The sequence below is a fragment of the Hemicordylus capensis genome, chromosome 10 (assembly GCF_027244095.1).
Source record: "Hemicordylus capensis ecotype Gifberg chromosome 10, rHemCap1.1.pri, whole genome shotgun sequence".
NCBI lineage: Eukaryota > Metazoa > Chordata > Lepidosauria > Squamata > Cordylidae > Hemicordylus > Hemicordylus capensis.
In genome coordinates, this window is record NC_069666.1 from 11,684,960 (window position 1) to 11,709,463 (window position 24,504).

General features: G+C 45.2%; 1 protein-coding gene across 3 annotated transcripts; it reads right to left on the reverse strand.

Annotated features, from left to right (window-relative positions):
* Positions 1–45: 45 nt before the first annotated feature.
* Positions 46–24,368, reverse strand: SQOR (sulfide quinone oxidoreductase). Of its 3 annotated transcripts, none has more exons than XM_053272696.1 (10): positions 24,159–24,368; positions 14,710–14,963; positions 12,533–12,703; positions 11,322–11,375; positions 8,286–8,480; positions 6,240–6,449; positions 3,831–4,014; positions 1,834–1,901; positions 672–850; positions 46–230 (listed from the first exon to the last, which is right to left on the reverse strand). In XM_053272696.1, exons 2-10 carry the CDS (start codon positions 14,944–14,946, stop codon positions 173–175), a joined length of 1,356 nt encoding a protein of 451 aa, XP_053128671.1. In that variant the 5' UTR covers positions 14,947–14,963; positions 24,159–24,368; the 3' UTR covers positions 46–172. The 3 variants fall into 3 exon arrangements, with proteins under 3 accessions (XP_053128671.1, XP_053128673.1, XP_053128672.1); XM_053272698.1 differs by lacking the exon at positions 24,159–24,368 and adding an exon at positions 16,694–16,910; XM_053272697.1 differs by lacking the exon at positions 24,159–24,368 and adding an exon at positions 16,680–16,910.
* Between the last annotated feature and the right edge of the window lie 136 nt (positions 24,369–24,504).

Below are 24,504 nucleotides of genomic sequence, written 5' to 3' on the forward strand. Positions count from 1 at the left end.
CTTAGGAGTACCCCTGTGATTTGACAAATTAGTCTGATGCTTGAATAACTGCAGAAAAACTTTTATTGACACAGGAAGAGTCAACACTGGGTGCAAGAATATCCCCCTGAATGCTTCTCAAAACTATGCGTTGTGTGAAGATGTGCTGGTGTGGCAGGCAGAGGCGTACTGATTACTTAAATCCTAAGTGCAGCAGCTTTCTTATTGGAGCTGGACCTCCCCAATATCCCCTGGAAAGAAAAAGAAAAAACATGTTTTAAAACGGGGATATTGAACTACACAAGCTAATAGTGACATTTCATTTTCATGCTTTCTTTGCCAAGAAATAGGGCAATCAAGACTACCATGACTTGAGAAGGTTGCTGTTTAGTGTGATGGTATTACTTGTTTGTTGGGTGGACAACTGAATTCCATCTAAATTGCACTGATAGTCTTATGTTTGGAAGTCAAAAAAACCATTTGCCACTAGAAAGAATTATTTTTCAAACCATTAAACAAAAGTGGATTATCTACAAATACTGCACTAGCCTATTGCTTATAGCTCAGCCTCAAACTGAAGGCTTTCATAAAAGCAGCTTTAACTCGCAACTATTGCATAATAGTTGATATAAATATAATATAAGAGCCTTAATATAAGAGCCTGCAGTTCTCTTGTACACTGGGATACTTACTTCAGTAGTCCATACCAATAAAGTGGCGGCATCATGTCTGCTTTCATGTGGAAACTTGTCAGCCGCTCCTTGCTCTGGTCAATGGGGAAAGTTTCTAAAGGCTGAGCATTGTAATCAAACTCTGCCAAGATTGCTCGGTTGTAATTCGTGACCAGGGGACAGGATGTATATCCATCATACTACAAAATAAGATCATGTACATTTTATGGAAACCAGAACAAAATCCATTGTAATGTTAAAAAGCAATTGGTCTTTGCCATACTACAAACTGAAAATTATAGAAATTCCCATGATAGAACACTTGGGACAAGAGTTTGACACATGTATTTTAGAACCAAGAGATCATGATCAAGCTAAAGTATCGCTTGCCTTGATAATTCCAGAATAATTTGGCAAAACAGGCAAGTGTGTTCTTGATAGTGTTTCACTTCTATACTTGAACCTAGTTCAGATGTAACTAATTATCCTGCCATTGAACCATATGCCTGTGTATTCCCTTCTACTCTTACATAAGTTAAGCATCCTGGTTGGTTAAGCCACAGTTTCTCATGATATCCAAACCAATTTTTTTCCAGTATTCCTTCTACAACCCAGGATCAAACCATGGTTTGATAATTCAGTTTATAGCAACCACTCAAACTGGTGTTTTGGTTTGGCTATCACAGGAACCTGGCTTAAACCAGGACGCTTGCAATTTGGGGTGGGGAATTTTGGGGAACAATTCTGTTGAAAACCAGTATATAAATATTATTGAATGTTCTCAGTTGGGCTCCTTCGTATCACACCACTAGGAGTCATTCACTATTTAATACCTCTACTCAACTGAGAGATCTTAAAGGCCAAGTTGAAGACAGATCATCCTGGAAAGAATCTTATTTATGTGGTCGCTAACAGTCGACACCAACTTGACAGCACTTAAGTCAGTCATCAATCAATCACCTACACAGCTATGAAAGTAGTGAGAAATGCCAACTTGGATACCTTAATGGAGCATAAATATCCCTTTCTAAAGAATATTTGCAGGCAACATGTGGACATTAAACTATCAGTGAACCTACTCACGTCTTTGGAAAGTGAAATTGTTTAATTAAACTTCTATTCCAAATGAGAAGTGATACTTTTACCCATTTTAAAGACAAACTCATCAAAATACTTCAATTACCTTCTTAGTTGGGGTTTTGCCCTTCATGATCGAAGAAATGGTTTTATCAAGTACTCCAGATTGGCCAGCTGCATAAGAGATATTAAAGACTGGTTTAGGTTACTGCTAAAGCCTCTTCCTGCTGAAATAGCAAGATCTGGAAAGAAACAGCTCTTGCTAATAATCCTGTCAGTTTTGCTGTACTGTTTATACTTTGCCCCAGTACACTACTGCTTGGAGTGGTCACAAATAGAAATATACAATTATTAGAAACCAGAACAATATGATTAGGGGCAGGGGCAGTTCATTTTTCTCTGTCCCACATATTTTATATACTTTATTCAGAAGTAAGCCCTACTGGTGGGTCACTCCCAGAGAACTGGGCATAAGACTGCAGCCTAAAAATTCTTAATGCTGATCACTGCAAAACTGCAACAGATGGAAGTTAAAATAGGAAGAACTCTGTGCCCAACGATGCAGCAAATGTATTGCATTGCTACTTGAAGGAAACTTTCTGAAATCCATTTCATTAATTTATATTACATCATGAATGCATGGGCCCCGATTAAAGGCAGCCATCAGTCTGTCCCATTGAAACCAATGGAACAAGCTGATTAACAAGAACACAGTGTTTTAAAGAGGGCAAGTTCTAGGAAACAGTGGTAGAACCTGTGCATTCCTTGCAGAAGGTTGTAGGTTCAATCTTTAATTTTCAGTTGAAAAGGACCTCAAATAACCCTGATGCTGTTGGAGGGCTGCTGCCAACTGAAGTTAGATGGCTGGGTTAGATGAACACTAGTTTAATCCTTTATATAAACTGTTACAGTTTAACATTAGCTAGATTAAGGCCATTAATTGGAAGTAAGTACACATTTTATATTACACACACAAGTTTATCATTTTTCAACCTGGATATTGTTTCAATATGAAAAATATTTTGCTTGAAGTTCAAGTCAGGTGATGGCAGGGGGAGGGAGAGAAGAAGAGTACAGGTCATGAGATTCTTTAAGAGTTGTGACTTATCTTAGGTAGCACATGAACCGGCCAGGGACCTTTTTGTATGAGGTGGTGTAATAAATAATATATGTAGGATACAGCCAACAGCTGAATATCTGGCTGAACTCAAAATATTTTGACAGTGCTAAGAAAATATAACCAACTAAGAATGACTAGGAGCCATCTGCCTGGAATACAGTGAAGTATTTTTGTGAATATTTGACTCCTTTTCAAAATGCTCTTCTAGGTTAACACACTCATCCCTTGCATGGGGGAGTCACAGCCTCTCTCCAAAGGGATATTAAAATGTCAATTCACCCTGACCTACATCACATTGTGTTTTCACAGTAAGAGGATCAATTGTTTCAATTTGTCTGTCTCCCACTTAAAATTAAAAATTGGTTCATACACTGATTAAAGTAAAAAGGAAGAAGTGAAATGCTCTGACCTCATTTTTGCTAAGTTGTGACAAAAACTGCCCTCCAACGTACACGCACTTGGGAATAAGCTGAATTTAGTGGGGCTTAAGTTTCCAGAACAAGGGAAATCAGTTACAGGATGATCTAGATTGGCAACTACACTTCCAGAGTGCCTAAAACATTGCAAACAGATTACATTCACTTAACACCACAGTAGCGGTTATATGCTGATGCATCTATTAAGGTACAGTGGCTAACATACACATCTTCACAAGGTACTGAGTTGCAGAGGAAAAAAATGCTTGAGTTAAGATATTGGCAAGTTATAAGCTCCCCTTTCCCCCGTAATTAAAACTCTGGGGTCCCTGCAGACCCCAGAAACCATCCTTGCATAGTTGTATCAGGTCAAACTTGAATGTTTGTCTTATTCACATTTTGCTCAAACACATGTGCTTCTTTTAAATCATGACTAAAGATGTATATATCTGACCCCAATTCCTGATTACTGAAGTGCTCCTTCCTGGTATAATAAGAGTGTCAAACGAAACTTTTAAAGGCTTGGTAGCGTTGATGCTACAGTACAATTACTTCAAACGGACCTACCTACAGCTGCGGCTGTCTTTGAGGTAGGGAGGTTGGTGCAGTCTCCAATCCCAAACACATTTGGGTATTTCTTATGCTGCAAGGTCTCTTTGTCAACATCAACCCAGCCAGCTGGATCTGAAACTGGACTGTTCAGGAGGACATCAGGGGGTCCCATGGGTGGCGTTACATGAAGCATTTCATACTGGGTAGGGAGAAAGAAGAGTTAGAAGTGTGAGGAACTGAATCGCATACCACAGGCTTTGCCAAGTTCTTCAGGCTGGGGGATTAGATTCTCCCTGGCTGAGCTGCTGGATCACAGATCAAACCCTCTTCAGGCATGACGACATCGAGGCCAGGGAAAGTCCAACCCCTCACCCCAAAAATGATCTGACGAGGGCTACCGCTCTGGGGTAGTGTCACGTATAGCCCTCTCCAGGCAGCTTATGAGATCTGTGTTTAGGGAATGTTGATGGAATCTTCGGAGAGGCCCTGCTCTGAAACCCCGGAGAGCTGCTGCTGAGAGACAGATGGACTTGGCAGAAGGCAGCTTCATCTTTGTAAGGCTGGGAAGCAGGGCCTGGAGAGTCGCCTGTTGCTGGTGCCCGGAAAGGATGCTACAGTGGCTCTCAGTTCCTGAGCAGAAGGAACCAGAAGCAACACATGGCACTCTCTTGCACTGCTTTTACCAAGTTGATTCTGAGCAAAGGCTCTTTTAAGAAATGGCCCCAGAAGGTTCTGCATCATTGCCGTGGCTTCTCAGGCAATCCCTCACTTCCAGAGGAGAGGAGCACGAGGAAGGAGGGAGGTGCACGAACCCGCAGACAGCTGGTTCAGCAGTGGTGGTGGTGGGAGGTTACCTTTAAGGGGCAGGGAGGGAGGGTGCTCTCTCACACACACCGCCAGTGCTGTGCCCAAGGTCTCTGGTGCAGGGCGGCAGTGTACCCTCTTGCCTTGCTGATGTATTGGGGTAGCCTTGACCCCAATAGGGGAGGTTCGTTCCTGGGCAGATGGAGCCCAATGATCAGCCCAGTCGCGAGGACTTAAAATCAAAGCTTTATTATGCTCTTAAATAGCATAGGTACTGCTTGACTCATGTCAGAGCAGGACAAAAAAATCATTCAGAAGGCAATACCTTTATACTCTAAAAATGCCAAGGTTGGGGAACAACATACAAGCTATGCGGGCAGACAGCCAGTCTCACCAGCCTTATCATCACTTTGTTACTTTGACTTTAAGGTAAGGAAAAGTACCAGTAAACAGTCTACAGTTCAAGAACTACTGACAAGGCTCTTCTTCTTCAGGGGACAAAGAGCTTAGTTAAACATAATGGCGTTGCTTATGTCAAGCTGTGCACTTCTATATCTAATCTGCCATACACCATTGCTGGTGCACATACCCACTGGCCACTTCTGGTCTGACACTGACCGGGACAGCAAGAGGATATGCTGCCACCCCACACCAGTGATTCTGGACACAGTGCTGGTGGGGGAAATGCGTGGGGAGGGGGGGTTAAGAGAATTCTCCCTGCTCCTTAAAAGGTAACCCCCCCCCACCACAGAACCAATTCAAATGCTGGACCGGTCTAGAAAAGGACCTCCAAACCGGTTTGTGCACATCTCTACCAGCAAGATGACAGGCCTGGCAAACAAGTCTCCTGGTTCCCACAACCCTTCCCAATAAGAAAGCCTGTTTCTTAATTTGCATTTGCCTACTGGGTCAGAAGATGTGCCCCTAGATTAGTAAAGGGGCGGGTATTGGGGCTTATAAAAAGATCAGGTGGGAAATGGATGTATCCCATGAGCTGCAACCCAGAAACGTGTTCTGCGAATAAATCAGGCATGTAGTCAATTTGGACTTCATGCCAAGCCAGAGTGTGTGTTAACCATGGTTAGACCTTCTCAACATACAGCAGATTTAAAGCTTCTTATCTGTTTTTAATCTTCTCTGCACTCGGCTTCATAATTGTTCTTATCCCTATAGTGCAGCAGCCTTTAGAGGTGGAGCTATGGCCATAGCCATGATTTGTCATTTCAGATATTGTGCCAAACCATGGCTTCCATTTCTGAGCTGCTGGTCAGTTGCAAACCATGGTTTGTCAATTCAGACATTGCATCAAACTATAACAAAGCTTCTTTAGCCATGGTTTGACCTCCTCAACACATAGCAGGCAAACCATGGTTTAAAGGTTCTGTGTCTGTTTTCCACCCTCTTAGCATGTCAAATTCTAGCAAAGCTGCTTTATTCATGGTTTGATGCAATATCTGGGCACAAATTAAGGCCACTGTCCTCACACTCACTTGATCAACATTTAAAATTATTTTCTGCCTGTTCTAAAAAGTAGAAAACAAAGCCACCAAACTGAAAATGTCGATAGTCAAAATTATTAGGCTTATAAACAGAAGCACCTGCAAGATTCCTTTTGCTGACCTGATAAACCTCCGTTTCTCCTGGTTTGTCCAAGTTCTCGAAGACTGCCTCCTGTTTATCAGCTCGAACTTCAATGAGATTGTGTCTGTAGTTAACTGTGATGTTCCTTGATTTGATTATTTCTAGCAGAGCGTCGGCGTATTTCTGAACACCAAAAATGACTCCCATGGAAGTATTGAAGATGATTTTGGCTCTGGATCTTTTTCCTGTCTGGGAAATACACACACAATTACACTGAGTATTTTCTAACTGCCAAGGAATCCATTCTGTACTATACATGTGCAAGCATTGGGACATTTAAATATATGTTTTATTCCTGATGATTTTTATCACATCACATAATGACCGGTTCCACTTACTGAGCATTCTCTAATGAGCAAGGTGACAAATTAAAAAGGAACAAATACTCAACTAAACAAGACCACTAACACAGGAAGCTGCCATATACTGAGTCAGATCCTTGGTCTATCTAGCTCAGTATTGTCTTCACAGACTGGCAGCGGCTTCTCCAAGGTTGCAGGCAGGAATCTCTCTCAGCCCTATCTTGGAGATGCTGCCAGGGAGGGAACTTGGAACCTTCTGCTCTTCCCAGAGCGGCTCCATCCCCTGAAGGGAATATCTTACAGTGCTCACACTTCTAGTCTCCCATTCATATGCAACCAGGGCAGACCCTGCTTAGCTTAAGGGGACAAGTCATGCTTGCTACCACAAGACCAGCTCTCCTCTCCAACAGAGGTCCATTTCAGAATCCCCTCCAAAATTCAGAATATATGTTCACCGATTACATTTTTATCCTGTGCTTTCTCCAAGAATCTTGGGACAGCAGTTCTCCCCACCCTTACTCTATCCTCACAACAACCCTGTAAGGTAGCTTAGACTGAGAGATGACTGTTAGTTGGTTATACAGGTCTTGTGGTACCAAGCATGACTTGTCCCCTTAGCTAAGCAGGGTCCACCCTGGTTGCATATATATTGGAAACTACATGTGAGCACTGTAAGATATTCCCCTTAGGGGATGGAGAAGAGCATCTAGGTTCCAAGTTCCCTACCTGGCATCTCCAACATATGGCTGAAAGAGATTCCTGCCTGCAACCTTGGAGAAGCTGCTGCCAGTCTGTGTATACAATACTGAGCTAGATGGACCAATGGTCTGACTCAGTATATGGCAGCTTCCTATGTTCATGTCTAAATGTTGATATGAATCTCCCCAGTTCTAGCCCAACACTCTGACCACACCACACCGGATCTCAATCGCCACACCGAAGCAAGACTGGTGTTCTTTCAGTGTGGTCATCGCAGAAAGGTGGGAACAGTTGAGAACACTTCTGCACAGTGTTTTTAACATCGGTACAAAGCAGGTTCCTTTCTGTTAAGGCCTACAGCATTTAACATGCCCTCATCAGTACTTGTTTAGTACAGAACTCCAGTAGGTTAGTTGCCAGGATCTTATCTCCAAATGTCAGTGGCTGACATACAAACTGTTACCAATTTATCCCATTAATTTAATTGAGGCTACTCATAGAAAACCAGGATGTCAGCCAGTGTTAGGTACTTATTGCAGTTAGACATTTTTCCTGTGCAAATTATTATGAACTTTTCTATAGTACTTTTTCAATGGCTTTGAATTCCCTTTGGAATGCATGCCTGCACTGCCCTATGGAATGCCCAACAAAACATTCTCACTTCCACTAGGATTGATGTTAAGTATTTGTATATTTTCATTTGAAATCTATTCAAGAACTCTTTGTTCAAACAAGTTCAAGGCAGACTCCAGAGCCAAAGGAGGCAAAATCCATACGAGGCATACACTAAGACCACCACCATAAAAACAAAAGCATACAAAACCAAACACACAAAGATACAGCAGTCTACCCTTACAGTTTGAGTGCTTAGGTGAACAGATGTACCATTCCAGCTATGCAAACCGGTATATCCATTCAGCATATCTGGGCACTTGCCTCTTTTATAAGACAAAACTGGAGGTTTGCTTAGGTAACAACTCTGATTTGTTCACCAGCTTTCCCTTCAGCAGATACTGGTACTTACCTTTCTCAAATAGGCCTCTGACAAGTACATGATCTTCTGAGGCGCACCTGCGCATTTCACGGGAGTGTTTGGGAAAGTAAAAATGGCATTTCCTTCCTTGAAACCTTGCAGAGCTTCCCAAGTTTTCTCAACTGTGTGAATGGAATAATTGGAACCTATTTTCGGGCACTTAAACCCCTCAGGCAAGCCTTTGATCTGTAACAGAACAAAAATTAGCTATACTGTATTTCATTGTGTCAGGCATGCGGGGAACGCAAATTGATGGTTTCTTGAATGCTGTATCTTAGAACCTGTTCACTTCCGAAAGAGTGCAGTTCTCAGCAAGATGATTCCTGTAGTCCCATGAATAGTCACAGGATCAAGATCATGCTCATAGAGCAACAGAGATCTTGATTTAATATTTGTAAAATAAAGCTCAAAAAGTTATATTCTGAGAAGAATGTGGAAACTGAATTAATTCAATTCTCTTCCATTGCTTGTTTATTAAATTCCACCTTTCTGTATGTCAACGGGCATTGAAAGTGGTTGACAATAAGACACAACATACTATTAGTTTGTTTGTTTGTTTAAAGTAGCAGTGACTTATAAAAGAATGAGGTGATAATGATGCAAGTGTTCACTCTCCAAGCCTCAAAGGTTATTTCTTCGACTGGGGTGACCCTTCAGAGACAGTTTTGTGGTGACCATAGGGGAGAAATCCTGCCCCCTATTGGTGCAACCTAGCAACCAGAGCCAGCTTGCACGAGATGGTTTTTGTCCTGACCACAGAAGTCTCCAGTTCCTGTCTCCTCCCAGTGGCCAGTGTTGCTTATGTATCCCTCCCTCCAAGATGCTCAGTTCTCTCCCTGCTAATTTCCCACACAACCACCCTGTGAGGTTGGGTAGAGATGGCGACTGGCTCAAACCAAGTGGAGATTTGAACTCGGGCATCCTCTAACCTTAAACCGCGGCACCACACTGGCTCTTAATTATCCCCACCACTATCCATTCTAGTCATCTCCATCTAGGGCAATACTTGAAGCACAGCTCTTTCCATCTTCCTTTGATCCCAGTGTTTAGTCTAGACCAGGGATTCTCAACATTGGGTCCCCCGATGCTGTTGGACTTCAACTCCCATAATCCCCAACCAAAGGCCCCTGGGGTGGGGAATTATGGGAGTTGAAGTCCAAGAACATCCGGGGACCCAACGTTGAGAATCCCTGGTCTAGACCAGGGATGTCAAACTGCGTCCCTCCACCTATTGTTTATCTACAACCCCCATCATCCCTAGTCACTGTGGGCAGTAGCTAGGGATGATGGGAGTTGTAGGCCAACAACAGCTGGAGGGACGCAGTTTGACACCCCTGGTCTAGACCTTCTCCACATACAACCAGCTTTTAAAAAGGAACCACTAGAGGGCCCCCGAAGGCTTGCCTTATTGGCTTGGTACACAATCCAGCTGGGATATTAGGCCTCATCCAATTTCCTTCTAGGAAACCCATGAAACGCCTCTGGAGATCACCATGTGCAAGACTCACAGGGCATGTACTGTGAAGTACCAAACAGATGCCATCACCGGTACACTGCGGCCAAAACGCTGCACAGAATTAGGCACACAGAAACCCACAAAAATAAATGGGCTGGAGCCTACTTAGCTGGGACTGCAATCAATACACTGATTAGGGAGTAAACCCCATTGGACACCATGGGATTTACTTCTGAGTAGACATGCAGTGGTTTGCACCATGTCTTGGACCATGGTCTTTCCAACACAGAGCAAAAAAATCCTGTACAGACGCCAGTCACGCAGGGCACTCCACATGGGCCTTTTTGGCAGCTGATTGTCATTCTAGGAAAGGAGGAGAGCTGGACTTGTGGTAGCAAGCATGAATTGTCCCCTTTGCTAAGCAGGGGCCACTCTGATTTGCATTTGAATGGGAGACTACATATGATCACTGCAAGATATTCCTTGGTGGGGGGGCGCTCTGGGAAAAGTAGCTATGTGCCTACATGCAGAAGGTCCCAAGTTCCTTCCCTGGCATCTCCAAGAAAGGGCTGAGAGAGACTCCTGCCCACAACCTTGGAAAAGCCGCTGCCAGTCTGTGCAGACAATACTGAGCTAGATGGACCAATGATCTGACTCAGTATAAGGCAGCTTCTGATGCAACTTTGTCCCTCAGACCTCCTTAGAATATACTTCCTTAGAAGCCTGTATGCCACAACTTTACACTGGTGTTGCAGAGAGCTTCACCTGCATACACTGAAAATCTGAGCCTTAAAGTGGCTATTAGTTTAAGAATTGCTCACCTAACATGTTCAGTTCAGTTCAATCATTCACATGCGTACTAGATACTAGGACCACCATATTGTGTCTAGGGTGTCAGCATCATTTAGATTGTTTGTATAAATGTAAGGTGCACCTGTAACCAAACTGTAATCGGTTTGAGAGCATGAGCCTATTGATTACCTATTGCTATCTGCAGAGCAATAAAACCTCAATTAATAATTCCCAATCCTTGTGTGTGACTGATTGGTTAAGTGGACCCAGGACCGAGCCCCATCCACATCAATAGGAAGGGGTATTCAGACCCTTGGTCCATCTAGCTCAGTATTGTCTATATGGACTGGAAGCAGGTTTCTAGAGTGTCAGGTGGGGACTTTCCTGGAGAAGGCAGGAGTTGAACCTGGGACCTTCTGCATGCTACGCGGATGATCTACCACTGGGCTACAGTCCTGTGAAATCATGAAACAAGTTCCCGGCATGCAAGAGGGGAAGTGAAAGCCTTATGATTTCGAACCTGTAGCCCTCTGTCCAAGTGACCATTACTTTTGAGAACTGAAAGGATTTTCAAAAGTTGCAGTACTGCATGGGAGGGGTGAGGGAGAATCTCTGTTCAAAAGAAAAAGAAAATTAAAAATAGCACCAGTTACATCCAAGCCTTTGAGCACGCTTAAAGTCAGCTCTTGGAATCCTATCGACACCAAACAACTTGTGTGTGTGTGTGTTTTTTTAAAGACAGACCAGGGTGGGAGGGGGGGGGTTGAGGGGAGAAATACCTTTTCATAATGCAGCTGCAGTCCCAGGGCAATGATCAAATACTTGTAAGATATCTGCAAGACAGACATTAATTGTTACATTTTATTTTATACACACCCACAGTTGTGCATATATACAGTTAGCCCTAAATGGCCCAGGACCCGTTTATTTTAAGGATCTCTTCCCCAGGGCTAGTGTCAGGGGTCAGCATTGTTGGACAACCACCAAGGATCTTCAGCAAGTCAGAGTCAAAATACAAATGCCAAATGGGTGAGTCCATACCTGTCGGAATGGAAGCAAAACCGGGCCTCACAAGCACAGCGGCTTCTGCGTATTTGCGAGACTTCTTAGACCAGGCCTGCTCAACTTTGCCCCCCCCAGCTGTTTTGGGACTACAACTCCCATAATCCCTGGCTATTGGCCACTATGGCTAGGGATTATGGGAGTTGTAAGCCAACATTTGCAGGAGGGCTGAAGTTGAGCAGGCCTGCCTTAGATGTTTGTTTATATTTTTAGCCCTGGCAGAAGATATTAGTTTGTAAACAAAAAATAAGAAAATGTAGAAAGAATCCAAAATGGTCTGACAAGGACTTCTACTTCCAGCACCTACAGAATGTTGAGGGTAAGTGAGCCGTGGGATACTGAAGAGATCAACTGTTGCCAGGGTGGGTGCAAGGGGAGAGGAAATAGGAGGGAGAGAGATATGGCCTCCTTGATCCCCTTACAGTTTATTTTAATATTTTGGAGGGGATTCGAGTCCCCACTAATCCCCTGCAACCTCCTCTATATAAGAGGCTGGGGAGTCAGGATAAATGCCATGCATTTTTAGAAAAACATTTCTTCCCATGTTATACAGGTTACAGGGAGGATTCAGGAGGAGAGTAAAGGAAAAAGGATAACTTTTCCCTTCCCCATTCTCCAGAAACCTCTTTCCCTCTATGCAGCAATAAGGCACTTGGGTTTAGTGCTAGCAGCCAAACCTAAATCCAAGCCCTTTACTGGCTTTTAGCGCAGGGAGGGAGGTTTCAATAGGACAGGAAAGAAAAAAAGGTGTCCCTTTTTCCTCCCTCACCCTCCTGAAACCTCTCCCACTCTAGGATCCCTACAAGGAACTTGTTACAGGTTGATTGTTTTCCTGCATTCCTGTTAGCGACTGAGAAAACTGGCAAGATTTTTTCTTTTTCGGTAATGATATGAGAAGAACAAGCTTAATCAGAACCTTGAAGACTACCTTCTGGTTGTTCTCCAAGTAGACACAGTTCTTGTCTGGATCCAGCTTCTGAACTCTGGACTGGATCCACTTTACACCCGAAGGAATCACACTTGCTGTCGGGCGTGCAGACTTTGCCAGCTGCTTTGCTCCAGCTCCAACCAAAGTCCAGAGTGGTTGATAATAGTGCTTCTGAAAGACACCATTAGGAACAATAAACATACACTCTTGGGATAAAAACTGGCAGCATAGCAAATATGGTAGGATGAAAACCCCTCCGGCAAGAACCTGGAATTGGCCTGGTCTTGCAAGTATATGCATTGTGTGACAGTGGGAGGAAAGCTGGTCTTGTGGAAGCAAAAATGGACTTGTCCCCTTTGCTAAGCAGAGTCTATCCTGGTTTGCATATGGATGGGAGACTACATTTATGAGCACTAAGATATTCCGCTTAGGGGATGGGGCCGCTCTGGGAAGAGCACCTACAGGCTTGCATGCAGAAGGTCCCAAGTTCCCTCCCTTTGGATCCAGGCCAATACTTGTCACTGGAGACAGTTCACTCATTCATAACGCAACGTACACACGTATGGATGATACATCACAGGGTCCTTTCCAGCCAGAATCAGAAGGCCAGGGGTTTGCACGCCTGGCGCTCTGGATGCTGTGGGACTACAACTCCCATCACCCCCTTCCACAATGGCCTTGCCCAACACCAGCTGGGGTCCCAGGCTGGATAATCCACATGGTAGGCTCAAGATTGTAATTCACATAAGTTGGAATTAGTTTTTACTGCTGTTGCTCTGTTTTGTATGTATTCAAGTTTTACAGAGGTTTTAAATATTTTTAAATAGAGATTTTTATATTTTTATACCCTAATGGCAGGAGTCGAGACCAGGACTCTCTGTTCCAAGCAAAAGATCTTTCTGTGCTACTCTGCCCAATCCTTCCCCTCGAGTCTGTCACACAGGATCTTTGTTAATTACAGATGCCACAGGCTTTGTAGGGACAATCTTTGCCTCCACCTAATAACTAATTGCATCCTTCTTTAGGAAATATTCCACAAAACTGTTCCGACTGGATCTGCCCGTGGGAGAGGAATGTGCACATGCTAACCTGTTGTTAGTAACTGGAACTTTCTGTCCTTTGGCAAAATGGGGGCGTGGTGGGTGGGGAGAGACAGTTAAAGCTCAGTGGCAGAACACCTGCTTTGCACACAGAAGGTCTCACGTTCCCTCCTGGGCATCTCCAAGATAGGGCAGAGAGAGACTCCTGCTTGACCTTGGAGAAGCCGCTGCCAATCTGGGTAGACAGTGCTGAGCTAGATGGACCAAAGGTCTGACTCAGCAGCAATTAGAGACATAAGTTTTGGGCGGTGTAAAAATATGATAGATAGAAAGATAAATAAATAAATAAATAAGCAAGCAAGCAAGCTTCATATGTTCAAACAGAGAAATTATAGGATGCGATACAGGACACATTCCAGCCATTGTGTACGCCTGTGGCTGTGAACAGGTGTAAGAGTAGTTAGGGCTGTGCATGAACCGGTTTGGCGGTCTATTCACAGACCATTTAACTGGTTCGAAGACTGCGTTTGAGCTGGTTTGAAGGTGCATGGGGGGGTAGCTTTAAGGTGTGGGGAGGGTGTCCTTACCTCCCCCGCCACATTTCCCCCTCCGGCGCTGCTTCCAAAACCGCTGTTGTGGGGTGGCTGTATACCCTCTTCCCGTCCCAGTCAGCATAATACCGGAAGTGGCTAGTGTGCGTGAACTAATTGAAACTGTCAATCACTTTCATGGGTGACCCCTGGTTCTGGGGTCCTAATTGAGGGAGAAAGGCTTTTCTCTCCCCACAACATGCATAGAACTTTATAAACCACTAGGATGTCTCCCCTTAGACACCTTTTTTCTAAACTAAAAAGCCACAAATGGGGAGCTGCCTATGTTCAGACCATTGGTCCATCTAGCTCAGTAGATCTTTGTTAGTGGCGGGGTCATGAGCAAGGCCTGAGATGATGAGCAGAGGGCCTTGGCAGATTCATATAATCGAATTAATAATAACAACAACAACAACATGGGCGAATGCAGTCCGACAGGTACCCCGGCACCAAGCCGTGTAGGGGTTTAAAGGCACCAGCACCTAGATGTGTATAATGACATCGTTAACTTGGTATCTGATACGTTCGAGTAATCACACGTTTTTACCTCTTGCGGCTCAACAACAGCCACATTTCCAGCCCCCACTTTGCGCTTCATCCGGGCACTCATGGTGATCCCGCCAGTACCTCCGCCAAGCACAAGCACCTCATAGTAATCTTTTGAAGCAGCCTGGGCTGTTGTGTGCAGCTGAGATGAGCTCATCTTGAGAATTCCTGGCCGAAGCAAAGGCATCAGGGGACGGGCACAGGAGCAGGAGGACAGGAGCCCAAGGGTTGCCATCATCTGTGGAATGTGTCAGTCTGTGAAACAACAAGGAACAATGCCGTGAGAACAAGGCCAGATTTGGAGAAACTTTCCAATAAAACAGCCCTCTTTAAAAAGGGGTCAATGACTAAGCAAATTCTTCTTTAGTAATAGAACCATACCAAAGCCTATGGTGCTTGGCCCAGTACCATAGACTCAGATACTTGACTTCTCCACCTTGACCCTAATTAGGACTGGCCTAGAGCTTCCAGGAATTGGCATCAATCCCCAAGTGACTATTGAAAGCAATCCTAGTGATTTTAATGATCTGATATTGAGAACAACTGGGGGGCAGGGGCAGTGTTCTCTCTAATTTCTTTCCATCTGTGCGCGGAATGAATTTTGTTTCAAGACAGTAGGTGTGCATGTGCGTTCAGCATGGGGCCTTCCTGATTCTACCTGAACGGGATCTAAAATTAACTGAGCGGACATTAAAAAAACAAACTTGTGAGCACGCACATGTGTGCACGCCTTAGAGGGAACACTGGGGGTGAGGGGCTTGGGGGAAAAGCTGTAGGATTAATTGCAGTCAGAGTTGACAACCCTAATGCTCACTTCCAGGACACTATAAACTGCTAGAGACTCATAGGAATGCAGGACGTTTCCTTCAGGACACTGGTCCATCTAGTTCAGTACCATTTACTCTGACTGGCAGCAGCTTCTCCAATATTTCTGGCAGGAGTCTCTCCCAGCCCTACCTGAAGATGCTGCCAGGGATTGAACCTGGGGCCTTCTGCATGCAAAGCAGATGATCGACCACTGAGCTATGGCCCCACCCGGGCACAGAGGGAGGCCAGCGGCAGCCCCCACCCCCAGTGTCGGCGTCAGATGCAGGGAGTGGTTAGCAACCCCCCACCCCGAGTCGGACGTCAGATGTGGGGGGGCGTGGTTTGCCCCCCCATTCAGAGAGACCAGCCCCCTGTGTCTCCTTGTTCCTTCCATTCCCTCACCACATTCCATGGCACAATTTCCATGGCACAATTTCCATGGCACAATTTCCATGGCACAATTTCCATGGCACAATTTCCATGGCACAATTTCCCTCAACCAGGGGTGTAGCTGCAAATCTAGAAGTGCAGATACTCCCTATGATAGCCGCGATGGTCAGGCCCACCCTGGCAGCCAGAGAAGCCAAGTACAATCATCCCTCGCCAACAGTGGTTTTGAGTATCTGCGACAGGGAAATTGTGACCGGTCTCACCAACCGCAAACCAGGTATCTGCAGTTTGGCAAGATATTTTAGTGATGGGGGGGTCCCCCACAGTTTTGTGGGGTTCAGAGGTTCAATCCACTCATTCCTCTTGCAGACCCTGCCAACTCCTCATGTTTTAAAGTTATTTTTGGTGGTTGGGGGGGGGGAGTTCAAGAGTGCCTTTGAGCTATTTTGGGGTTTCATCATTTTCCAGAGGTTCAATTTGCTCACTCCTCTTGCTTATTTTTGGTGATTTTAAGGGATTCCGGATGATTTTTGGCAAATTTTTTGGTATTTTTTCCCTTTGATTTTTCGGTCTTTTTGTGACCGCAGTTCCCCTAAACCTGATTGCCAGTGATTTCAATTGCTCGCCAACTGCAAATCTGCCAGCGGCGAGGTTTTACCAGAATGGAACCCTCACGGTGGGCGAGGAATGACTGTAGTACCAGCATGCCATTCCTGAGCATTTCCTCTCCACTACAACCCTGCCCTCAACCATATACTTAATTACTAGGCTCACCTCTGTCCACTTGCCTTCTAGTTCCTCTAGTCTCTTCCCCCACCTCCACACAAAACAACCTTTTCCCCTCCTTCCATGGGCAGAAGTGAGTGCAGCCCATAGAAAACAATGGAGAAACCCAGGATTTTAGCATAACTAATTGGGCGATAGCTTGTCCCCCACACCCCACCAAACCAAAAGACAGCAGCAAAGAAAGGAGTTCCCATCTTTGGCCTTCAATATGGTGCCAGAACTTAGTCCCCCTCTCCAGACAATGAGATGAGTTATTCCATCCCGGAACATTCTTATCTCTATGCTCTCAGCATTCCACAGGTCCTGGCAGCTTACAGGTTCTGCAAGTTAACAATGTCTCCCACTTCTTTTTTAAAAGAAACTTTGTTTGGTGTGATGATGTCTGAAGTGAGCTACTGTTTTGCAATCAAGTCTGTTCACACAGCCCGATTGACTTATTGGCTGCTGATCTCCCTGATTGGCAAGGAGAGACAGTGAGCACTGAGCACCATCCTGACTAAGTTACTCAACAGTACTACTCAGGAGTTACTCTATAGGACTACTCAAGAGTAATTTAATCTGGGTGCTGCCAAGTGACTGATTCAAGACCACCCCATGGCTGAGAGAAGAGGTGGACCTCTCCAATGAACTTGCATGGACCTCTGCTACTTTGTGCAAAGTGCGTGGGTTTTAGTTGGGGAGAATCTAAGATAAATGAACTTGTGAATGAGCTAATCTAGGGGTATGCAGCGTTAGGGGATGCCGCCGCCGCCGAACTGCAAATTCCATCATCCTCAATCACAATTTGTTTTGGCTGGGGTTGATGGGAGTTTTAATTCAACAGCAGCTGGCATGCCAAGGTTTCATACCCCTGCTAATCAGTCTACATTTAGCTTCAGTTTGTTTTGGTCATAACAGAGTTTATGTATTTACATGAGAATTTAAACAGTGTGCAAAGTTAGAATGGACTCTAGTTAGTCTGGAATTTGTTCCTCTTGATTTATTAGAACACTGCATGCAGTTTTATTAAAAAGAACCATTTTTGCAATTTGGGTCTTGAATACTATTATTTATTTGTGACAGAGAGCAATAAATACAAGAATGTAAATTTGAGAACTGAAAGAGTCCACATGAGCTCTGGTCAAAACACAGCTGCTTTCTGGGTGATCTGCCAGAATCTTGTTGGCAAGAAGGACATCCATCTTTGGCAGCTTTGATCAGTGTTCATGCTTTATTATTATTTATTATTATTTCATTTTATATCCTGCTCCTCCTCCAAGGAGCCCAGAGCGGTGTACCACATACTTAAGTTTCTCCTCACAACAACCCTGGGAAGTAGGTTAGGCTGAGAGAGAAGTGACTGGCCCAGAGTCACCCAGCAAGTCTCATGGCTGAATGGGGATTTGAACTCGGGTCTCCCCGGTCCTAGTCCAGCACTCTAGCCACTACACCACGCAGGCTCTCACACATAGTCTCCCATTCAGATGCAAACCAGGGCAGACCCTGCTTAGCAAAGGGGACCCATTCGTGCCTGCTACAAGATCAGCTTTCCTTCCTACTTGTTAAAAAAGAAAGAAAGACAGAAAAGAGGGAACACTTGTTTAAAAAATGGTTGGAAACCCCCTGCTGTAGAAGTTACAAATGCATCAGCCATCCTTATTTTTCACATTAAGGAGATGCCTTGTTAACATCTAGTTAGGGAAAGTTGCTGGAGTTGCCATTGATCGCCAGGATTTAGCCTCCCGCCACGCCACGCCCAAGCAAGAGCTCTGAAATGTTTGAGAGGGAGTGGTCAGGACCCAGTGGAGAACACAACTTGCCTATGTTGCACATCCATGTTAAACAAATACACAGAGGGGCGTTAGGGCACCATGGCTGCGCTCAGATTGACATGTCACACCCTTCAGGTACTGAGGTATAGTTCAAACTGATAACACACATAGTAAGTCAACAATGGCTTTCCAGCATGCCTTTTGCCCCTAAAACATCCCACACACCCCGCTCTGCTTTTAAGTCAGTGGAGAGGTCAGGCAATCGCAGAGTACATAAATACAGAGCTGTGCCTCCCTACTTTCATCTGAGAAATGCTGGAGGGCATGCAATTGTGGCTTGACACCAGTGTTCCCTCTAACAGGGATTGCCAGATGTTGACTACAACTCCCAGCATCCCCAGCTGCAATAGCTTTTGCTTGGGGACAACAACATCTCAACATCTCAACAACATCTCATTGTAGTCAACAACATCTGGGAATCCCTGTTATGGAACACTGCTTGACACCATATCCAAAAGCAAGAATTCAAGGAGTTCAATGTTGCAAACGGTGCAAAATGGTCACCCACTGAAGGTCAATAGCAGGACTGCTCCCCCTCCCTGTATCTTGGCAATGGGAACATACAGTTCTAACTCTGCCTCATACCCTCCAGATCTTCACTACTGCCTTAAAGCTCTCCAGTTATCGAACTCATGATTGATTAAAAGATCACAGCTTCCATTCCCTCCTCTAGGATACCAGGGTTAATTAGTAAATCACGTCCTTCCACTGTACGTAGGAAGCTACCTTCGACTTTAACTTCTTTAGCTTTTTATAATTTTCAGTTTTAATTTGAACCTAATAATTGTTTTAATCTGTCTTTTACAAAAATAAATTGTATTTTATTACTTGTAAGTAAGTAAGTAAGTAAGAAAAGTAAAATTTTATTTCGGTCGTAGACTAGCAATACAACAATATAAAACAAGAAAATAATAATAATATAAAATCAGACTACATTTATACGCATTTGGCATATTATATAACAATACTTGGCCACAATATGAATAACATCCAAATTAGGATTAGTAAGCAAATAGTTTAAATAAAAATCATCTCCACAACCCGGAAAATTAATCAAAAGTGGGGCAATTAGTTGGCATCTTATGTCTCTGTAATAATCACAATACAGAACATGAGCAGTTGTTTCAATGTTACCAGATCCACACTGTATTTACTTGTATCTGTGACTATCTTATTGTTGTAAGCCGCCCTGAGCAGTATTGCATTGGAGGGACGGGAGTATAAATATTTTAAATACATACATACATACACACATACTGAGTCAGACCATTGGTCCATCTAGCTCAGTATTGTCTGTACAGACTGGCAGCGGCTTCGCCAAGGTTGCAGGCAGGAGTCTCTCTCAGCCTTACATGGAGATGCCAGGGAGGGAACTTGGAACCTTCTGCATGCAGATGCTCTTCCCAAAGTGGCCCCATCCCCTAAGGGGAATATCTTACAATAATCACGCATGTAGTCCCCCATTCAAATGCAAACCAGGGTGGACCCTGCTTAGCAAAGGGGACAATTCATGCTTGCTACCACAAGGCCAGCAAAGCAAGCAATGGAATCCCACAATCCTGTGCACGGGACAATTCTGCTACTCAGCTGACTCAAGAGCAGTTGAATGCTAAGGAGCTTTTCACATGATCCAAAAAAAAAGTGTGCATGGTGCACTTAACCACACTTTATGTTCATACAATGCTATTACCAACTCCCTGCTCCAGTGCCAGGAGCATCTTATGGACTAACAACTTCCTGTTTGCTGGCTGCTTTGAACAGAAATTCAACAGGCGCTGCTTTTCCCAGCACGGAACGACAAAGAGGAACCTACGTCCTGGGCTGTGATGCAACATGTACCAAACACCACACTGGAACACAGAATTCACTTGGAAGCCAATTGTGACATCTGGAAATCTTGGCCTGTGCATGTGTCTCCTCCCCAGGCACGGCTAGGATCAGTTTCATTTATTAGATTTATGGCTGCAGAAAGGGCAGCCAAGTGTCAACACACCTTTGAAAGTAAACTGCATGATGCTCGCTATAAAACAAAGGCATTGCCTTTCAAGGTCTTGTTTATGCTGTAGTCGACATATTTACTTGGAAGTAAGTTTAACTAAGCGAAAATCAGACCGAATCCCATATAAGCGTGCATGAAGTCCCTAGTCAGTACTGAGCCCAAGATGATTTAATGCACATCCAATAGGAACATAGGTAGCTGCCTTATACTGAGTCAGACCATTGGCCAATCTAGCTTAGCGTTGTCTACACAGACTGGCAGCGACTTCTCCAAAGTTGCAGGCAGAAATCTCTCTCTGCCCTATCTTGGAGATGCCACGGAGGAAACTTGGCTCCTTCTGCAGGCAAGCATGCAGATGCTCTTCTCAGAGCAACCCCACCCCCTAAGAAGGGGAATATCTTACATTGCCCACACATGTAGTCTCCCATTCAAGTGCAAAACAGGGTAGACCCTGCTTAGCAAAGGGGACCATTCATGCTTGCTACCACAAGACCAGCTCCTCGGGGCCCAAGGGTCAAACTACACGTCATGTCAGGGACATCATTGCTCGTCCTTTCTGCAAAGAGGCAAGGGGCAATCACGATTGGGGGGCCGAGGCATAGGTCCAGAACCCTTTGGCTGTGGCCCAGTCCTGATTCAGAACCCACCCTCCACCATGACTGCGATTTGCTCCAGATTCCAAGAGCAGCAGGCTGGGCCTCCCCAGTGACAGTGGTGAATGGTCAAAGCCCCTCTCCCCCACACCACGGGCCCAATCCAGATGGGAAAGGCCACTGCTGCAACTGTGTGTGTGGGGGGGGGGGAACAAGGCGTATTTGAGCCACCGTGCCTTTGATGTGACCTTCAGGCTTCCGCTTGCCTCTTGCATAAATGAGCCTTCCTGATCAGAGAGGGCAGGAAAATAGAGCAGAAGTCACAGTGAGCTCATCCACGGTCTAAGGCTCATAACACTTGGGGTTTTTACTTCCTTTAAAACGTCCTGTCTTATGTCACAATTAGGCTGCAATACTAGGCAAGCTTTGGAACATAAGAGCAGCCCTGCTGGACCAGGCCCAAGGCCAGGCCCTAGCTAGTCCAGCATCCTGTTTCCCACAGTGGCCCACCAGATACCTCTGGGAAGCTCACAGGCAAGTGGTGAGGGCATGCTCTCTCTCTCTCCTGCTGTTGCTCCCCTGCAATTGGTATTCAGAGGCATCCTGCCTCCGAGGCTGGAGGTGGCCTATAGCCACCAGACTAGTAGACATTGATAGACCTGTCCTCCATGAATTTGTGCAAGCTCCTTTTAAAATCATCCAAGCGAGTGGCTGTCGTCACATCCCCTGGCAGAGAATTCCAGAGACTGATGATGGGCTGTGTGGGAAAGTACTGCTTTCTTGGAATAAGTTCCACTGAACGCAGTGGGGCTCATATATGCAAGAGGAGGAGATGAGAAGGGCGAGCACCCACTGCTCGAGTCGCATGGCTCCCCACCATGGCACCCTATTGCTGGATGGACCCAGCAGTTCATTGAGGGAAGGGACATTTTTTGTACACTCAAGAGAGCTTTTCTCTCTGGCCGTCAACCACTAAGGTCAGGGCTGCAGAAATCCACTAGTCTACTAGTCAGTGATGAGTGAAAAATGATGCCTGACAAGTGAAAAAGGGCCTGATGTACCAACATCGTTTGACAAGCAAAATGTTTTGTCTGGCTGATAAACTGAGCCAACATTTCTCCCCCCCCCCCCCGCCCAACTAGAGCATCTATGAGCATCCATACAGATAAAGAGCAGTTCAGCTGTGGGAAAGAACCTCCATGTAAAAGAGACTGTTCTTTCGCTGTTTCAAGAACTGTAACATTATTATTGATTGCTATATACCACTTTTAAATGTAGCTCCCATGAAGGAGGCTAACCTGCATTAATCCCATTTAGGGATCCATTTCTATATATGTGCTTGGGTTCAAACCTGCTTTGAAAACAGCCAGACCTTCCTACCTGAAGCCCTTCTACACTGATAATAGGTGTATATTATATAGGGCAGCAACATGGAACTAAAATTAAGCTTCAGCTAAATTAAGCCTCCATGCTCAGAAGCAGTATATCTCAATACCAGTTATGGGGGCAGCAGTTGGTTGGTTCATGCCTGGCTTGCAGGCTTTAGCAAGCATCCAGCTGGCCACTATGAGAAGCTGGCCTCCGTATTAGGTAGACCTTTGATCTCCATCAATGCAAGAGCTCTACTTATGTAGCCAAAACAAACTTTTGACACATGTGATTAATGGGGTGAGACTTTTTAAAGACACATTGCTGTTAATATAAATATGTAGACACACTGTCGATGGCGGGGGAAACTTAGATCAAACAATTCCTCTTCACTCCCACACAGGAAGCAATACCACTTCTCAGACCTTACACACCTCGACTATCTAAAAGAAAATGCTCTCTCTTTAAAACTCTGTTTCAAACAATCTCTGTTTATTTAAATAAGCCATTCAAAACATGCACCACTCATGGCTTGAATCAACATGGCTTGAATCAACCAGGGTGTGAATTTGCCGGGCTTAGTCTGCACATGCTCAGAGACACTCTTCCCTCATGTCCCAGGAATGAACTCTGGCTTAGATTTAAACCAAGAACAAGAGGAGGAGGGGGAGAAAAATGACACAGCGCCAACAAATGAGAACCAGGGGGTGGGTATCCCCAAAGGTGCTAAGTTTTTGTTAATTAATTTATTCATTTTGAACATGAGATGCTCTTCTTCTGAAGGCAACTATAAAACAATGTATAAAATATTATTTTAAAAATTCATATGCATATGGATATTTTATATATATAGAACTTTTCAAATCATTCTGTGTGAATTAAAATATAACCTAGCTCAGGTATTGTCTGCACAGACTGGCAGCAGCTTCTCCCAGGTTGCAGGCAGGAAACTCTCTCAACCCTGTCTTGGAGATGCTGCCATTGAGGGAACTTGCTGGAACCCTCTGCATGCGAGTGGGCAGGTGCTCTTCCCAGAGCAGCCCCATCCCCTAAGGGGAAGATCTCACAATGCTCACACATGTAGTCTCCCATTCAAATGCAAACCAGGGCAGACCCTGCTTAGACCCCGCATGAAGGGGACAATTCATGCTTGTTGCCGCAAGATCAGCTCTCCCTCCATTTGATTAATGCTATTTACTTGAAGATATGTTTTATGTCTTTTTATTCATCAGCACCTTTGGGAAACCCCCCCACCCCCTTTCCAATTTCCTTCCGTTCACATTTAAACCCTAATGATCGCCAGCTTTGACTGAAGCTATTTCTCGATACTTCTCCCCAATATTTTTCAGAATATTAAAATCCGCAGGATTGCTTTTCAGAATCCACTAGGGACAGAGGCCGATTCCTGGAGGCCGTTCCTGGAGGCGACTCACAAACCTACACCCCACACCCGCCCCCTGCCCAATTTGGGGGCCCCACAGAACGCCCATCCCCCAAAGAAGGGAAACCTTGATGGGTGCAGAAACAAGTGCAAGCCTTGCTGCCCCAGTGATGCTGGGCAAAGCTCCACCTGTTGAATTTCAACCTCTTGCTGCAGTTCGAAGCAGAAGAGCCCTGCCAGGACGGAAGGAAACAAGGAAAAGAAGAAGGCGGCCACCCGAGTCGAAGAACTGAGCCTCCAGGGGAAGGTACTTACCTGCCAAAAAGAGGAGCAACGGGGAACGCACGGGAGCCCCGCTCCGCCTGCCCGAACTGCAAGCCTGCTCGGACACCGCCCGCTTGTTGCTCAACAGCCGCTTTTTCGCCTATCAGAGGGAAGATCCCGGAGGGGCCGGGCAGAGGCTGGAGCGCAAAGCAAACAGACGCCGCTGCCGCGGGCGGCACTGCAAGCGGAGGAGAGTTCCTGGCCCGGAAGGAACTGGCGGAGAGAGGTTTGCAGCGCTCTAGGGCGCGCTCGCTCCTGAGCACGTGCAAAGAGCAATTGCCTCTCCGCCTCCTGGCGCGCAGTCCCCAACCCCCGCGCACATCCAGAGGGGTTCCCC

What these genes read in the sequence shown, in the direction of transcription:
- SQOR (XM_053272696.1), bottom strand. Translation starts at nt 14,946, where the DNA reads ATGATGGCAACCCTTGGGCTCCTGTCCTCCTGCTCCTGTGCCCGTCCC. An exon ending in CTGTTGTTGAGCCGCAAGAG is followed by an intron (nt 12,704 to 14,709) that starts GTAAAAACGTGT and finishes GGTGTCTTTCAG; the next exon opens with AAGCACTATTATCAACCACT. An exon ending in AAAGACAGCCGCAGCTGTAG is followed by an intron (nt 1,902 to 3,830) that starts GTAGGTCCGTTT and finishes TCTCTTATGCAG; the next exon opens with CTGGCCAATCTGGAGTACTT.